Consider the following 16,475-nt stretch of genomic DNA (forward strand, 5'->3'; position numbering starts at 1 on the left):
ATAGGTAGGAAAAGGGAAGAGGTCCTGAAAGGAGAATATAGGGAGTTACGAAGGGAGTTCAGAAGAAGGACCGCAAAGGTAGTAATCTCGGGATTGCTGCCTGTGCCACGCGACAGTGAGAGTAGGAATGGAATGAGGTGGAGAATAAATGCATGGCTGAGGGATTGGAGCAGGGGGCAGGGATTCAGGTTTCTGGATCATTGGGACCTCTTTTGGGGCAGGTGTGACCTGTATAATAAGGACGGGTTGCACTTGAATCCCAGGGGGACCAATATCAGAGATAGTGTCACGGCTGCAGAAAAGATGGACACCATGGAGAGATTGTCTATGGAGTATCTGTGGGTGGAGGTTAGGAACAGGAAGGGGTCAATAACTTTACTGGGTGTTTTCTATAGGCCGCCCAATAGTAACAGGGATGTTGAGGAGCAGATAGGGAAACAGATCCTGGAAAGGTGTAATAACAGAGTTGTCGTGATGGGAGATTTTAATTTCCCAAATATTGATTGGAACCTCCCTGGAGTAAGGGGTGTAGATGGGGAGGAGTTTGTTAGGTGTGTTCAGGAGGTTTTCTTGACACATCATGTAGATAAGCCTACAAGAGGAGAGGCTGTACTTGATTTGGTATTGGGAAATGAACCTGGTCAGGTGTCAGATCTCTCAGTGGGAGAGCATTTTGGAGATAGTGATCATAATTCTATCTCCTTTAGAATAGCATTGGAGAAAGATAGGATCAGACAAGTTAGAAAAGTGTTTAATTGGAGTAAGGGGAATTATGAGGCTATCAGGCAGGAAATTGGAGGCTTAAATTGGAAAGAGGTTTTCTCAGGGAAATGTATGGAAGAAATGTGGCAAATTTTCAGGGAATATTTGTCTGGAGTTCTGCATAGCAACATTCCAATGAGACAGGGAAGTTATGGTAGGTTACAGGAACCGTGGTGTACAAAGGCTGTAATGAATCTAGTCAAGAAGAAAAGAAAAGCTTACAAAAGGTTCAGGGAGCTAGGTAATGTTAGAGATCTTGAAGAGTGTACAGCTAATAGGAAGGATCTTAAGAAGGAAATTAGGAGAACCAGAAGGGGTCATGAGAAGGCCTTGGCAGGCAGAATTAAGGAAAACCCCAAGGCATTTTAAAAGTATGTGAAGAGCAAGAGGATAAGACGTGAAAGAAATAGGACCTATCAAGTGTGACGGTGGGAAAGTTTGTATGGAACCGGAAGAAATAGCAGAGGTACTTAATGAATACTTTACTTCAGTATTCACTATGGAAAAGGATCTTGGTGGTTGTAGTGCAGACTTGCAGCGGACTGAAAAGCTTGAGCATGTAGATATTAAGAAAGAGGATGTGTTGGAGCTTTTGAAAAGCATCAAGTTAGATAAGTCGCCGGAACCGGATGAGATGTACCCCAGGCTACTGTGGGAGGCGAGGGAGGAGATTGCTGAGCCTCTGGCGATGATCTTTGCATCATCAATGGAGACGAGAGAGGTTCTGGAGGATTGGAGGATTGTGGATGTTGTTCCTTTATTCAAGAAAGGGAGTAGAGATAGCCCTGGAAATTATAGACCAGTGAGTCTAACCTCAGTGGTTGGTAAGTTATTGGAGAAGATCCTGAGAGGCAGGATTTATGAACATTTGGAGAGGTATAATATGATTAAGAAGAGTCAGCATAGCTTTGTCAAAGGCAGATCATGCTTTACGAGCCTGGTTGAATTTTTTGAGCAGATGACTAAACACATTGATGAAAGAAGAGCAGTAGATGTAGTATATATGGACTTCAGCAAGGCATTTGATAAGGTGCCCCATGCAAGGCTTATTGAGAAAGTGAGGGGGCATGGGATCCAAGGGGACATTGCTTTATGGGTCCAGAACTGGCTTGCCCACAGAAGGCAAAGAGTGGTTATAGATGGGTCATATTCTGCATGGAGGTCGGTCACCAGTGGAGTGCCCCAGGGATCTGTTCTTGGCCCTTACTCTTTGTGATTTTTATAAATGACCTAGATGAGGAAGTGGAGGGATGGGTTGCTAAGTTTGCTGATGACACAAAGGTTGGAGGTGTTGTGGATAGTGTGGAGGGATGTCAGAAGTTGCAGTGTGACATTGATAGGATGCAAGACTGGGCGGAGAAGTGGCAGATGGAGTTCAACCCAGATAAGTGTGAGGTGGTTCATTTTGGAAGGTCAAATAGGATGGCGGAATATAATATAATAATGGTAGGACTCTTGGCAGAGTGGAAGATCAGAAGGATCTTGGGGTCCGAGTTCATAGGACACTCAAAGCAGCTGTGCAGGTTGAGGCTGTGGTTAAGAAGGCATATGGTGTACTGGCCTTCATCAATCAAGGAATTGAGTTTAGGAGTCGTGAGATAATGTTGCAGTTATATAAGACCCTGGTCAGACCCCACTTGGAGTACTGTGCTCAGTTCTGGTCGCCTCATCACAGGAAGGATGTGGAAGCCATAGAAAGGGTGCAGAGGGGATTTGCAAGGATGTTGTCTGGGTTGGGGAGCATGCCTTATGAGGATAGGTTGAGTGAGCTCGGCCTTTTCTCCTTGGAGAGACGAAGGATGAGGGGTGATCTGATAGAAGTGTACAAGATGTTGAGAGGTATTGATCGAGTGGATAGTCAGAGGCTTTTCCCAGGGCTGAAATGGTTGCCACAAGAGGACACAGGTTTAGGGTGCTGGGGAATAGGCACAGAGGAGATGTCAGGGGTAAGATTTTCACTCAGAGGGTGGTGGGTGCGTGGAATGGGCTGCGAGCAACGGTGGTGGAGCCGGATTTGCTAGGGTCTTTTAAGAGACTTTTAGATAAGTCCATGGAACTTAGTAACATAGAAGGTTATAGGTAAGCCTAGTAATCGCTAAGGTAGGGACATGTTCGGCACAACTTTGTGGGCTGAAGGGCCTGTATTGTGCTGTAGTTTTTCTATGTTTCTATGTTTCTGCGGCAAAGAGTTCCACAGATTCACGACTCCCTGGCTGAAGAAATTCCTCCTCATCTCTGTTTTAAAGGATCGTCCCTTTAGCCTGAGGTCGTGCCCTCTGGTTCTAGCTTTTCCTACTGGAGGAAACATCCTCTCCACATCCACTCTATCCAGGCCTCGCAATATTCTGTAAGTTTCAATAAAATCTCCCCTCATCTTTCTAAACTCCAACCAGTACAGACCCAGAGTCCTCAACCGTTCCTCATATGACAAGCTCTTCATGCTAGGGATCATTCTTGTGAACCTCCTCTGGACCCTTTCCAAGGCCAGCACATCCTTCCTTGGGTACAGGGCCCAAAACTGCTCACAATTCTCCAGATGAGGTCTGACCAGTTAAGTAACCCACTCTTTGGCAGGCTTCTTATTTTTTTATCTTTGGTGTTAAAAGTGAGCTGACCACTTTAATGTATGTAAGGGGATTTCTCGGGGGTTTCCCTCTGGAGCGGGGGGGAGGGGCTTGTATTCAGCCGATCTCAGCTAAACAAAGACTTGTAAAAGACAGTATGCAGTTAAAGACTTTCTTTATTTGACTAATACGAATTGGGAGAGAGACAGCCGGAGGATTCTAACTTCTCTCTGACGTCACATGAGCACAACAGATATACATTTTCAAAGATTCGTTCTTCCACCCAACCTGTCATCCAAACTGGACGGTCCAATTACATTAATGCATCTTATTTACTTTGGCCAATAGCATTCTATCTTCGAGCAGAATTAGGAATTGATTGGTCAACTGAACCCAGATGTTCTTCCCCACCCCCCCACCCTGTTGCCTAGTAACCTTACCTACGCAAATCCGGTAGGTTCATAGGTCGCGCCGAACACCTGTAGTCCTGGGAATGAGAAGGGCGTCATCTGTCCTGTCTGTTTTCTGTCCCCTTATCAGTGGAGGCTGAATACGTCTATTCATTGCAGCTGGAAGCTGAATCCTTCTATTTGTATCAAAAACTTTGGTAGCTTGTAGCTGCCTGGCCTCTCCCTGATGATAATAGGGTTTTTGCTTTATGCTTCATTGTTCCAAAAGAATGCGGTCTGTGTAGTTTTGTCTGTACGGCATGCAAGAAACAATACTTTTCACTGTATCGCAATACATGTGACAGTAATAAATCAAATCTATTTGCTGTCTGTGTGCTATTTAAAGATCCTGTGCTTTCACACTATCTTTAAAAAGAGGAAATTAACAATGTGTGAGGGGATTAAATAAATCCTGAGTAAATTTGCATGTTTCTCATTAATTGCTACTTAATTAGCTCTGTGTATTAATATCCTTTCCAAAATTCAAAACTTTAGATCTTGAATTCTCAATGAATGTAAAGTTATTTTTTCATAACCAGCAAGGCTATTTGACAAGTTAATTTCTGTGTGACTTCTCATGTTTTGCCGTGGCACTTTAGGCAGAAATTTAGTTGAAACCCTGTTCTTGTGCATTTCCACCAAACCCTACTGACGTTATATGAGCAAACCAGCCATTGTCCCGAGTTTATTTGGAAGGACCTGAGACGCCATATAAATGTTTTTATGGTGCAAGCTTTGGAGTACTACTACTACCTATTTGCGCTTGCAGATGCCCACAGGCGTTCTGTGGACTTTAGAGTGTAAGTTCCTAAATATCCTCTCAGAAGAATACCATCCACTGGGGATCTGGGATATGTATCTACAGGCCAAGCAGCAGTGTGTCTGTTCAACCAATGAAATTGAAGAATCCTCATGGGGATAATTTTAACCCCCAAAATGAATTGGTTGGGATAGGAATGCAGAAAGAGAGTACAAGAGAATTTTTTAAAAATCTCCAATGATCTTTAAATTCTCAATGAATGAGATTCTAAACTTGTCAAATGTAAATTTTCAGTTCCAGCGAGGTTGTTTGGCAGTAATTATCACTTACTCTGCACGGTAGCACAGTTGTTAGCACTGCTGCCTCACAGCATCAGGGCCTCAGGTCACTGTCTGTGCGGCGTCTGCACATTCTCCCCATGTCTGCTTGGGTTTCTTCCGGGTGCTCCGGTTTCCTCTCGCACTCCAAAGATGTATGGGTTCGGTTGATTGGCCATGTTAAATTATCCCTTAGAGTCATGGGGATTAGCAGGGTAAATATGTAGGATTACAGGAATAGGACCTAGATGGTATTGTGGTTGGTGCAGACTCAATGGGCCAAATGGCCTCCTTTTGCACTGTAGGGATTCTATGATTCTAAAAATTTACAAACACTTGAATGTATTCGTCTTAACTTTCTCAGGCCTGTTTCATGGGTAAGTGCTGCAATTCCATGATCTTGATGTAATTTAGTGCCAAATCTATTGGTGAGATACTGGTGTAGCAGAGCTTCCGGAAGAGCAGGGCAACACAATGCAATTAGTAGATTTTCACCTTTAACTGCCCTGCATGGATGCCAGAAGTTGCTGCCCAATTTACCCATTAATAATGGTCATAGAGTCATAGATGTTTACAGCATGGAAACAGGCCCTTCAGCCCAACTTGTCCATGCCACCCTTTTTTTTAACCAGTAAGCTAGTCCCAATTGCCCGCGTTTGGCCCATATCGCTCTATACCCATCTTACCCATGTAACTGTCTAAATGCTTTTTAAAAGACACAATTGTACCCACCTCTACTACTACCTCTGGCAGCTTTTTCCAGACACTCACCATCCTGTGTGTGAAAAAACTGCCCCTCTGGACCCTTTTGTATCTCTCCCTTCTCACCTTAAAACTGTGCCCTCTAGTTTTAGACTCCCTCAGCTTCAACATTATTCCTACCATAAAATCTGAGCCCATATTAATCTTTTTCAGAAAATACCAAATACTTAACAATAGGATTATTAAGACGTGTTCTCTTTTGACCCTTTGTTGTAGCATGTCATATGTACTGGACTATGGTGTAAAGTAGATGGTGAACAGGAGTGCAGAACCAAACTAGACCCACCACTAGATGGAACTGAGTGTGAAACAGAAAAGGTAAGAACTCTCGGCTCATTATTTAAAGTATTCTTAATTTCCATTTTCGTTTTTTTTTTCCTGAGGTTATATATAAGTTACAAGTGCTTGAAAACCTGCTGGATTGCAGATGCTTCTATTGTCTTCCAAGCTGCACTCCACTGAAGAATGATAGATGAACATATAAATGCCACAGAAGTAAAGAAGCCCTAACTCTACAGGGGTAAATTGTGGAACTACACAATTATTGACAAAACACAAGCAAAGAAAATTGATTTTAACTTTGTCGTTAAGTTGCTAGACATGAATATGGCATGTAGGTCGGGATTCTCCCAAAGCCAAACTAAGTCCCCAACGAGTAGGAAAATGGGCATATTTACCAGAACGAATCTCCGACACTCTGTGCATTGCAGAATGCCTCAGTGTGATTCCCTTTGGTAAGTAGGGGCTGGGGCCTATTCCCATCTGAGAGGCCGGCAACATAGCACTGAGTGGGCCACTATGCATGCACCAATCTTTCAGTGCAGAGATCGGCGCATATGCACTGGCTTCCCATCGCCGGTCTCCCGATCGCTGGACTGGAACCTCCCCTGATCGCCGGCCTTCCAGACACCCCCACTCTGATCACTGGCCTACCGGACCATCCCCTCCCCGGCCAGCCCCAATCTGCACCCCCCAACCTGATGGCTGGCCCCGAACCCCCCCCCCCCCCCTCCCCTCCCCCTCCAAACCCCGATGACCAGGTCTGATACACCCCCACTCCATGGCCAGCCCCAATTGCCACCTCCTTCCCTCTCCCACCGATCCCAATTGCAGACCCCAATGGGTCCCCCCCTCATCCCCCCCACTGGCCCTGCCCCAGTGCCCAATGGACAGTGTCAAAGTGCCAGGCTGTGGCAAGATGGAAATGTACTTGGAAACATGTTACAGATTTTAATTCTTGGATGCTTTACAATAGGCATCCATGCACCAAAACTTGTAGCTTTCCCTAAGTACTCCCCCTTCCCCCCCACCCCAACATTGACATATTTTTTTCTAAATATTTGGCCAATTCTTTCTCCAGATCAAGGAAGGTTTTATCTTGAACCCAACAGTTTCAGCTTCAGTGGCAGCATTTCATGAGGAACCTTATCAAATGTCTCTTTTAAAATTTAGGATATGGTTTTCACTTGGGATGCCACTTCTTCAGAAAATTCAAGAGGTTCAATAGAGGGGACATTCCCTTTCTAAATCAATGTGAGCTTTTGCTTATTAGATTTGACCCATACAGGTGCACCCCACATCCTACCTGATCATTCATTTTGTTATTTTCCTAAACACTGGTTTTGGACAGATGGGTCGAATTACCCTGATTAAATGTGTCCCCTTTTGTGAATGTGTGCGCGACAGTCCAAACATGGTCACTCCACAACGTTAATTGATTCATGTAATTTAAGAGTGCAGGGAGGCTGCTAGAGAGCAATAAACCTGGCAAAGTCAGCTATATGGAGACTCTGTCCTTACCCACAGAAAAATACAAAATAAATCCTAAATTCCCCTTATGCTATACACAATTGGTCACACCAACCCCATCCTGAACCTCTGCTTTTCTACAAGGTTGGATCAAGATCTGGAGCAAACTATCCAAAAGCTGCTCCCCCTCCCTTATGTGTCACAGTGTTTACAATCTTCGCTCCAACTCTGAGCCAGCGAGATTCAAGATGGAGACATCAATTGCAGATGTATTCATTTGGGATAGTCTCATTGTCCACATGCTCCCACAGACTGCAGTTCAGACATGCATCCTGCTGCCATATCCTATTCTAAATTATTTATATCTAGTTTTTAGTTTGTTATAACCTTTTGTCTATGCACTAAATAGTAGACAAAAGTTTTATAATTTTACGACCCCCAAAATTCCACTACAAGATTTTAAAAAGCACCTTTGTCCCCTCTGCACTGAATTCCCATTGGAGCAAATCTCCGACCTTGTTAATGTTGCATTATTTTCATGATCATTTGCAATTGGACAGGGCTCCTCCCTAAGAACACACATTCATGAAATCATCTCTTCATTGTCAACATTGAGCATAACCAGGTCAGGGATAGTATAGTTAGATACAGAGTAGTGATTCTCTATGCTGTTTCCCAACCTCTGGCTATGTAACCCACTTTCCCAATTGAATTATGCTACAACTGCACTCAGATAAGTCAGGGAGAGGTTTGGGAGGGTTTCACCAGTGGGAAAGAGAGGGAGTCCAGGGTGTAAGAGTGCAGGCTTTCTTTTTGAGGATTAAGAAGCATTCTTGCTTCTCCTGGTCACACAAAGGTAGGCCTGTTACTTAGATTTTGGGTCTCAGCATCTGTTCTGACAGTTTTCACCTTTGTCAACATCCATGGTTGACGATCATTGGTCATTAAAATTAGGCCTTAATTTACCTGTAGTTAAGAGGCATAGTTGCGGATAATGCTAGAATTTAAACATGCCCATTCTACCATCCAGAACATCCCTTAATGACTTTGTCTTGTTTACCTTATCCTGTGGATTGTTACAAATGTTAATCATCCTTTGAGTATCAATATTTTACAATGCAAATGTTAATGCAAAGACTTCATTTTAAGATATTTCTACCTATGTAACTAACTATGCTAAGCTTTAAAGCTAACTTGCCCACATTTTAAAACTCGGGTGGGATGCTGAGATTAGTTTAGAAATTGACTGAACTCTTTGAAAGTACAATGCAAGCAAGGCTTTCTCATAAGCCAAAACAAAGCTTTCATGGTCACAGGTGCAAATTGTTTATGAAAGTTAGAGACACAGCTTGTACCAAGTAATTTCATAACACAGATAACCGAACAGTTATAATGCTCTCCATAGCTATATGTGGGCAGTGTGAGGTCTCTCTCACTCTCTCTCCTCTCGCTCTCTCTCTCTCGTGCTCTCGCTCTGTCTCTCTCTCTCTCTCTCTCGTATTCTGCCTTTTCTGGCTGTGTAACCCACTTTCCCAATTGAATTATGCTACAACTGTAAAAGTATTTCCAAGTGAATTCATCTTGTACAAGTTCTAGTGATCTAACAATTGATCATATAAATGAATTTATTCATTAATTTTGCTTCTCAGTATAATTGTAGCCTAACGTCGGAGTAAAGTGAGTGAGCTGTAAAGCCGGCAATATCACTTAATTTGCTTTGCTCGAGACTCAGTCAGGCTTTGCCTCTGCAATAAAAAAAATCACAGAAAAAACAGAATTGTTGCGCACAGAAGAAGGCATTTGGCCTATCACGTCTGCACCAGCTTCTCAAATGAGCATTTTACCGAGTGCCATTCTTCCTGCCTTCCCGCCCATAACTCTGCAAAACTATTCCAGTCTATATTCAGATAATTAAAATCCCCCATTATAGCTACTCTATTTTTTTTGCATCTTCTGTCCTTGACCTTCTAGGTTGCAGAAGTCTCAGGGCTGGAAGGTGCTGTGGAAAGAGCCTTAGTGAGTTACTGCAGTACATCTTGTAGGTGGTACCACTGCTGTCACTGTGCGTTGGTGATGGAAGGGGTGAATGTTTAAGGTGGTGGATAGGTGCCAATCAAGTGAGTTGCTTTGTCCTGGATGGTGTCTGTTTTATGTTGGGTAGGTCCCACAGAGGTTCTGAGTCTTGTACAGTTGAACATCAAATATTTATTGAGAGCACATAACTATGTGCAAATATACAGGGTGTAGCCCAAGCTATTAGTGGTATATTACTCAGTCCCACATTATTCCTTGCTATGCTACAGGTGTTGAGCTTCTTGAATTTTTTTGGATCTGTACTCACCAAGGTGGGTGGAGAGTATTCCGTCACGCTGCTGACTTTGGGGAGTCAGGTGGTGAGTTACTTGCTGCAAAATTCCCAGCCTCTGACTGCTCTTGTAGCCACAGTATTTATATGGCTAGTCCAGATCAGTTTCTGGTCAACGATAACCCCCAGGATGCTGATAATTAGGGATTCAGCAATGCTAATGCCATTGAATGTCAAGGAAGATGGTTAAATTCTCTCTAGTTGAAGATGGCCATTGCCTCTCACTTGTGCGGCACTAATGTTACTTGCCACTTATCAGCCCACGCCCGAATGTTTCCAGGTCTTGCTATATACGGACATAGACTAAGTATCTTGAGGAGTGGTGAATAGTGCTGAAAATTGTGAAATCATCAGCAGACATCCCTACTATTGATTCCATGATGGAAGGAAGGTCATTGAGGAAGTAGCTGAAGATAGTTGGGCCAAGGACACTCCCCTGGTCAGTGACGTCCTGGGGCCAAGATGATTGACATCCAACAACCTCAGTCACCTTCCTTTGTGCTAGGTATGACTCCAATCATTGGAAAGATTTCTCCAATTCCTGTCAACTCCAGTTTTGCTACATTCAGTCAAATGGCGTCTTGATGTCGAGAGCAGTCACTCTCACCTCACCTCCTGAGTTGAGCTGTTTTCTTCATGTTGGGACAAAGGCTGTGATGAGGTCAGGGGACAAGTGGCCCAATTGAGTGGACCTATGGACAGAAACCAGGGAGTAGGGTTTTCCAAGCAACAACTTTTAAACTTTTTTTCTCCAGGTTTTCCGCTCAACCGCCAGCCAGTTTGACAGCTTGACTCTCCGACAGGAAGGCCTGCAATGGAGGAGCAAGTGGGGAGGCAGAGTGAGAGTGTGTTGGAGGGGGAGAGATCACTGGGGGGGGGGGGAGAGAAGAAAATCAGGCGGCCAAGGGAATGAGATGGTTGTCGGCGAGCGTGAGATCGTTCGTGGTCAGAGGGAGCGATGGTGGTTGGTGGACTTCACTCTTCCCAATGTTTGCTTGGAGAAAATTGCCGATCATTCAGAACTGAATGTTGGATAGACAGTCTGAAAACACAGACAGTGGAGAAGTCGAGAGTGGGAATGGTGAACTCGAACTGCATCTTGTCAATGTACACTTAGAACCTGGTTGGAAAACCAAGATTTTACGGCCCCTCTCACCCAGCAGCATGTTACGGTCCTGCCGAAGTAAATAGCATCTACCTGGGGGGAGACACTGTGGTGGGGCTAAAATATTCTTACCACGGAGTATTTCTTAAATGAGGAGAGTTTGGTAAATATTGATATTCAAAGAAATCTGAGCATCCTTGTGCATGAGTCACTGAAAGTTAAATACAGGTACACCAATTAGGAAGGCAAATGGTATGTTGGCCTTTATTGCAGGAGGGTTTGGATACTGTACAGGAGTAAGGATGTCTTACAGCAATTGTATAGGGTATTGGTGAGAACATACCTGGACTATTATCTACAGTTTTGGTCTCCTTACCTAAAGAAGAATATAGTTGCCACAGATGGAGGGCAACAAAGGCTCACCAGGCTTTTCCTGGGATGGCAGGATTATGGGATATGGGATAGACCATTAGGACTGAGATGAGGAGGAATGTCTTCACTCAGAGGGTGGCGAATCTTTGGAATTCTCTACTCTAGAGGACTGTGAGAGTTCAGTCACTGAGTGCATTCAAAATAGAGATGAATAGAATACTAGATACTAAAGACATCAAGCGATAATGTGGGAAAAAGACACTGAAGTAGAAGATTAGCATGATCCAGTTGAATGGTGGAACAGGCTCGAGGGGCTAAATGGCTTACTCTTGTTCCTATTTTTCATATTCCTATTTATAGTGTCAGCTATGATGGGGACTGCAAAGGGAAGTTAAGTTGATCATAAGTTCAGTAGCTCGAGAACTGGTGGATCAATGGGCTTCCAATTTGTCAAAACATTTGACTAACCTGCCATAGTTCTTAGTAATAGTGACTTTATGTAGAATTTCAGTCGTCTGTTGGTCACAGATGAACAATGATTTGTTTATGAAGGGCATAATCTCTGGAACACCCCTGGAACATCTGCAGTAGCTTTATGCCAATTGCTTTTTCTGGTGGCTTGGGTTTTATTGCAGCAACAAGAGAATTTGCTCAAAACTGTTAACATGAACGCACCTTCCCTTTCTCCAGACAGGACTAATTCCCTCATGTCACTAGATATTCATACTTCAACAGAAATATTGCTGTCAGTGATACAGAAGCACAGTTACATGTAAAATTTGATATGGTTCATTATATATTTTGACAGAAGGGAAATGTTAAGGAAACTTGTCAGGCTTCGGTGGCTACCTGATTTGAATGTGCCATCAGTGCTTTTTAAAAATGCTTCGCAAAGATATAGAACACTCAGCACATTTGTTGACATGAGGAATAATTAACTGACTAACATTATTTCCATAACCATCATTTGCCTCATGCAGTTTCCTTGGTATATGTTTGCAGCATCTATGTAGTAAACTCCAATCCCATTTCTGCTGAGCCTCACGCCCCTCTGTACATGTGTCGAGAGGGGGGCTAATTAAATTTGATAACCCCTGAAGGAAGGTAGAGGGAACCACGATGTAGGATGAAGCTGAGCCCATTGCTCCCATTGCAGACAGCTTGCCGATTCCCACACCCAAATTAACATGGTTACACTGCGCAGCCAGAGCTAACCATTCTGCTGAGTGGCTGCAAGCCGAAACAGGGAGCTCAAAATCATGACAGGCAACAGCAGTTAAATCTCACATGCACTACCTAACAATACCCTGCTTCTCTTAAAAAAGTACAGTTTATTTATTAGTCACAAGTTAGTCACATTAACCCTGAAATGCAGTTATTGTGAAATTCCCCTAGTCGCCACAGTCCAGCGCCTGTTTGGGTCAATGCACCGAACCAGCAAGTCTTTCAGACTGTGGGAGGAAACCGGAGCACCCGGAGGAAACCCACACAGAGAACGTGCAGACTCCACACAGACAGTGACCCAAGCCAGGAATCGAACCCGACTCCCTGGCGCTGTGAGACAGCAGTGCTAACCACTGTGCCACCATGCCACTCCTAGGAAGTGCACTATGGCTGAAAGAGGTGTTGGAACTCTACAGCTGATCCTGGTAAGAAATCTCACAACACCAGGTTAAAGTCCAACAGGTTTATTTGGAATCACGAGCTTTCGGAGCACTGCTCTTTCATCAGATGAGTGCTCTGAAAGCTCGTGATTCCAAATAGACCTGATGGACCTTAACATGGTGTTGTGAGACTTCTTACTGTGCTCACCCCAGTCCAATGCCGGCATCTCCACCTCATGCCTTACAACTGATCCTGACCTGGGAAGACGGAAGAGTGACACAGCATTGGAAAGAACGTATTTTGAGAATATCCACTGCTGCAATGGAGGTTTTGTGTTGAGGAGGAGCGATGCAATCTATCCACAGGGGGACAAGAGCCCTTCCAGACAAACTCTCAGATGGCAGTAGGATTAGGTAACCATGGTGGTCACTACCAGGAGTCAAGCCTAAGGATCTGGCTGCGGTGTCGCATAAAATTCCAAGATCTAGTTGGTCATGGTCTGTGAAAGTATCTCCATGTACCAGATCCCACCAACTGCACCACTCGCCTCGTACGCTGCTAAATGCACCACACCCCCATCACTCTCCAACCAACAATTCCTATCAGTTTTGAGGAGGGATCCTGGAACTTGCCATGTTTGCACAAAACTAGACGATATCTCAATCACAGCTGCATCTGTCAATCTAGAATCATAGAATCCCGACAGTGCAAAAGGAGGCCATCCAAAGATGTGTAGGTTAGGTGGATTGGCCATAGTAAATTGCCCCTTAGTATGAGGGGGACTGGCTTGGGACGACAGGATAGGGCCTGGGTAGGCTTGTTGTCAGTGCAGGCTCGATGGGCCACATGACCTCCTCCTGCACTGTGGGGATTCTATGATCCTCTTCATAACTCCCACACCTAGTTCTATGGCATCAGCAAAATTGGAAATATTACATTCCTTCCCCACGTCCTAATCATTGATTTGGATTATAAATATCTGGAGCCAAACACTGATCATTGCATTACCTCACTCGTCTTAACCTGAGCATGACCCATTTTTTCTTACTGTTTGTTTTCTGGGAGTAATGGTTCAGAAAAAAGGGAGAGCCTCAGGAAAATATAGATAGAAATTTGTTTCAGGTGGTGGGCATACCACAGCACCTGATGGTCAATTGTCTATGAGATTAAGAGAGCTCTCCATTTTTTGTGTGGTCCAGTAACATTGGATGATACGCTTGCCCACTGATAATTTCAGGAGGTTCTATTTATTACTCTGTGTACACTGGAATGAATTTTACAATTTAAATTTGCACAATGGGGACAAATGACAGGGATTCAATTGATGCCCAATTCATTGACCACATAATTTTCGACCTATTTAAAGAATGAAAAGAATCATCCAACTTGCAAATTGGTTGTGCTGTCTCCCAATATACAAAGCTTTGCAATAGGAGGTCTATAAGACCATAAGACATAGGAGCAGAAATAGGCCATTAGGCCCATTGAGTCTGCTTCGCCATTCAATGAGACCATGACTGATCTGATATGATAATCCTCAATTCCACTTTCTGGTCTTATCCCCATAACCCTTATCCCCATAACCCATAACCAGACTGATTAACAATCTCCCTGTCTCAGCCTTGAACATACTTAGTTACCCAGCCTCGACAGCTCTCTGTGGTAAAGAATTCCACACATTCACCACCCTCTGAGCGAAGAAATCTCTTCTCATCTTGTCTTAAATGGGTGACCCCTTACCCTTGAAGATTATGCCCTCTGGTCCTAGGCTCTCTCACAAGGGGAAACAACCTCTCAATATCTACCCTGTCAACCGTCCCGAGAATTACATATCTTAATAAGGTCACCTTTGATTCTTCTAAACTCCAATGAGTACAGGCCCAACCTACTTAACCTCTCCTCATAAGAAAATCCCTCTACACCCAGGATCAACCTAGTGAATCTTCTCTGGACTGCCTCCAATGCCAGTATATCTTTCCTTGGATAAGGATACCAAACGTTTTCATAGTATTCCAAGAGAATCTAAGCCTAGATTCTCCTCAAAGACTGTGCTCACATCAGACAGGAATCAGTGCTGAGACCTTGCTCTGATTCCCCTTTACTTTCTTTTTGAAGGTCGTTGTCACACTTTCACTGCAATTAAAGCACCATTATTTGAAGCCTGATTCTGGGTGGGGTGGATGGGCGTTGGGGGGAAGTGTGTTGGAGCAGAAAAACTAGAGTTTAACGTGCTCTTTAATGGAGCATACGATCAATTTTAATAGTGGAAGGAACAACATACTGAGATGAAAAGAAGCATGACTGAGGTATCCAGTTTAGTCCAAAACTCCAAAGTTGACTTGCTATTCTGTAGCGTTTTCATTATCACAAATACCAGAAGGAGGAAACAGTTATTTGTCAATGAGGGTAGGAGGCTGACAGGATAAATTATGCAGCTGCAGTAGGATGTAGCCACTATCACTACCTTCAACCATTGCATGACATCTTAGTGCTGGAAGATGTTCACCAGCCTAGCCAATAGAAAGGGATTCAGTAAGACTTGTGACCATCCATTGTAAAAGGCTATTTTTCATAGCATCACTATCTATGATTTACCAAAAATGTCCAAAATTGGAAATATGATGACACCCTTCACACCCTCTTTTCCTTCCTCGGCAGAAATCCAAAGTCCAAAGATATGTGGGTTAGGTGGATTGGCCATGCTAAATTGCCCCTTAGCGTCAGGGCGACTAGCTAGGGTAAATGCATGGGGTTATGGGGATAGGGCCTGTGTGAGATTGTGGTCGGTGCAGACTCAATGGGCCAAATAGCCTCCTTCTGCACTGCAAATTCTATGAAATGTAACCACACTGTTTAAGAAAGAAAATGACAACAAAAAAGTCAGTGAGGATCTGGATTTGGGGCTATTAAATGGAAATACAGCAAAGTGCATTGGATTTGTACATGGCATTGGACGGTCCTGGTTCTATGTTCAAGTATCATGTACAGTCCCAGAAATCCCATATTGGAAGGCATTAGATCCACAGAAAGTAATGGTTCACTAAAAAGATATCAAGAATGAGCACTTTTGGTAATTAATCTTTGCATGCCCATGCAACTGGGCATTCGACAGGAAAATGAGACAGATGGGGTGGGAATGCTCTCTCTCATCTTATCTAAATGAATATATTTGAGGCTGTACCTTTTACAGGCACAAATGCATTGGCCTGGGAATCTCAGCAAATGTGTATCCATTACAGGCAGAGACAGGAGCATTTTTAATGGAGAATAGAGAAATAGCAGAGTAGCTAAATAATTACTCGTGTCTGTCTACATGGAGGAAAATACAAAAGGTCCCGCAGAGATAATCACAAACCAAGTCACTAATGAGAATGATGTACTGAAGGAAATTGGTATTAGTATAATTGATAGTATTGAAGATCTTAATGGGACTGGACGTTAATGAATTCCTGGGACCAGATGATCTACATGCCAGAGTGTTGAAAGAGGTGGTGTTAGAGATAGTGGATGCATTGGTGAACATCATTCAAAATTGTATCGACTCTGGAATGGTGCCTGCAGACTGGAAGGTGGCAAATGAAGCCACACTTTGAGAAAGGAGGAAGAGAGAAAGCAGGGAGCTCCAATCCTATTAGCCTGACATCAATAGTCCGGAAAATGCTCGA

At 43.7% G+C, this 16,475-nt stretch overlaps 1 protein-coding gene across 1 annotated transcript in view; it reads left to right on the forward strand.

The window, feature by feature from the left end:
- LOC144495299 (A disintegrin and metalloproteinase with thrombospondin motifs 19-like) overlaps positions 1-16,475 on the forward strand; it is a 461,034-nt gene that overhangs the window by 222,173 nt on the left and 222,386 nt on the right. Inside the window, exon 11 of the mRNA XM_078215388.1 lies at positions 5,831-5,932. Coding sequence (XP_078071514.1) covers positions 5,831-5,932 — 102 coding nt within the window. The remainder of the gene's footprint in view (positions 1-5,830; positions 5,933-16,475) is intronic.

The sequence above is a fragment of the Mustelus asterias genome, chromosome 6 (assembly GCF_964213995.1).
Source record: "Mustelus asterias chromosome 6, sMusAst1.hap1.1, whole genome shotgun sequence".
Classification (NCBI taxonomy): domain Eukaryota; kingdom Metazoa; phylum Chordata; class Chondrichthyes; order Carcharhiniformes; family Triakidae; genus Mustelus; species Mustelus asterias.